Raw genomic sequence first — 2312 nt, 5'->3', positions numbered from 1 at the left:
ATGCCGGCGCCTGCTGACCAGAGGGCCTGTCATGGGCCGTAAGGAGGGCAGGCCTGGGATTCTTGTGCTGCGTGAGCATCCCCCTTCCAGAGCCTTTCCTGTACCTGGGGAGCATCCTGTGGGTCAGAGGGCCCGTGTGCGGCGGTGTGTAGGTAACCCTCCCTTCTCCGTTGCTCTGCGCAGATACTCTGACATGGAATAAGCCCAGTCTCAGCGGGGTGGCGCCTCTTCCTCGGAGTCTTCACTCAGCCACGACCATAGGAAACAAGTGAGTAGCGGCCACGGCTCTCATCTTCCTGGCCCGCCCCCACCCCTGCAGGGCTCTTGGTTTTGTTCCTGCAATTCCTTGGGCCTGCTGAGGCCTCTTTCCGGCTGGGCTGGCCTCCAGCAGCCCTGTCTTTACATTATGGCCCTAGGAGACCGAGACAGACTCAGGGTAGAGGGGCACAGACTGTCCTAGGTACTCTCCACAAGGAGCTGGGTGTCTTTGTCAAGGCCAAGGTCCCAAAGCGAGTATGAGAAGGATGGGGACTGAGGTGAGCTTTAGATGAGCTTGAATAATGGCTCCACGTCGTGGAGGTGACCCAGGTCTTGTGAGGGCTGAGCCACCAAGAAGGACAGGGTGGTGTCAAGAACTTTCATGTGTCCTGGGGGCCTCTCCCGGGGAGAGCTGGAGGACCAAGCGTGTTTAGAACTTTCTGGATAAAAGAGGCGGCCTCTAGCTTGGCATCTCCTCTACAACCCTCTCCTACTCTTCCCTCCTTCGTCCCAGAATGTACGTGTTTGGTGGCTGGGTGCCTCTCGTCATGGATGACGTCAAAGTGGCCACACACGAGAAGGAGTGGAAGTGTACCAACACACTGGCTTGTCTCAACCTGGGTATGGCCTCCTCGGGCTCGGAGTAGCCTGCGGAGGGCTGCGGGAGGCTGGCCCTCCTCGGTCCCGAGAGCTGTGTGGGGTGTGCTAAGGCCCGTGCCCCTAAAGTCCACAAGAAGCAGCCACTGGTGCGAGCACCCTGAGGGTGCTCCCTGCTTTCTTTTTTGAGTAGGCTCTTTTCCTACGCGTGGCCCGCCGTCGAAAGCACGGAAGCTTAGCCGTGCACAGCCTCCCTGCCGCCTCCCATCCTGCAGAGGCAGCCACACTGATGGCTTCTCCCCCCTGCAGGGACTTTTTTACACGTCCAAGTGTCGTCTGTAGGTTCCTTTATAAACAAACACGACGGCAGCCTGCTCTCGGCGGCGCCGCGCCACGCCTGGCTTTTCGCTTTACTGTGTCTCGGAGACCGTCCCGTCCCATCCCCGCACGGCAAGCGGCCTCATTCTTTTGAATTGCTATCGAGGTGTTGAAACTTACAGATGCTGCTCCGTGAGTATCCTTGCACTGTCCTCGCCTCCGTGCAAGCGTATTTGAAGGGTAAAGACCTAGAGGTAGGATTGCTGTCGAAGGATGTCGCCAGGCCATCCCACACGGAGGCTGTGCCTGCGTAGGTGCCCCCGGCGGTGCTCTTCGCCAAGTCCGATGGGTGCTTGCCCCTCCCCACGGGCAGGCCCCCAGCCTCCCCACCCCGGCTCACCTCGAGCCCCGGCTGCAACAGGCACAGGAACCAAATTGCCAGGCGCCTTATGGTTTAAGTTTGCGTTTCGTGTATTTTGAGCGAGGGTATGTATTTTCCTCTAGACTCTCCTGTCGCTTTTTCTGTGACTTGCATTCCTCTTTGCCCGTCTCTTTCTACATGGGCTCTTGTGTTTGCTGTGCAAGAAGTGAGACTTTTGGCTGTGCATTTCAAATAGTTTTCCCAGTTTGTGGTTCATAATTATACCTTTTATGGTCTTTTTGCCGTACCGAGTTACCTTTCGTTCATTCATTTTGCTTGTTTTTAATTTAGTGCTCTTTCATGACTTCCTGGTTTGGATTCCCCATCCCTGACAGCAAAAGGCCAGAGGGCCACTGGGGGTTGTCGGTTCGCTTGCCCCCCTCGCTCATCTCCGCCCCCCACCGTCCCCAGCAACCNNNTGGCCCCTCCCCACCACCCCCCGCCTCTACATTTGGAGTGGGCGCGACGGCTATCGAAAGGCCTGGAACAACCAGGTCTGCTGCAAGGACCTGTGGTACCTGGAGACAGGTGAGGCAGTTGCACGGGGGCCACGGGCCTGCCATGGCGCGGCTGAGCCACAGCGCGGGGCCTCCTGGCGTGACCCCCTCTTCACCGGCCGTGCCCTCTTGCAGAAAAGCCACCACCCCCGGCCCGGGTACAGCTGGTACGAGCCAACACCAATTCCCTGGAGGTGAGCTGGGGGGCCGTGGCGACAGCC

General features: G+C 58.7%; 1 protein-coding gene across 1 annotated transcript in view; it reads left to right on the top strand.

Moving 5' to 3' along the window:
* HCFC1 (host cell factor C1) overlaps window positions 1-2312 on the top strand; it is a gene marked incomplete at its 5' end in the record, with an annotated part of 21795 nt that overhangs the window by 8466 nt on the left and 11017 nt on the right. Inside the window, 5 exon segments of the mRNA XM_077769610.1 lie at window positions 184-268; window positions 773-879; window positions 1943-2122; window positions 2227-2308; window positions 2310-2312. The exon segment at window positions 2310-2312 is cut by the window's right edge and continues 182 nt beyond it. Coding sequence (XP_077625736.1) covers window positions 184-268; window positions 773-879; window positions 1943-2122; window positions 2227-2308; window positions 2310-2312 — 457 coding nt within the window.

The sequence above is a fragment of the Crocuta crocuta genome, unplaced genomic scaffold (genome assembly GCF_008692635.1).
Source record: "Crocuta crocuta isolate KB4526 unplaced genomic scaffold, BGI_CrCroc_1.0 scaffold978, whole genome shotgun sequence".
NCBI lineage: Eukaryota > Metazoa > Chordata > Mammalia > Carnivora > Hyaenidae > Crocuta > Crocuta crocuta.
This window is presented reverse-complemented; position numbering and strand designations above follow the sequence as displayed.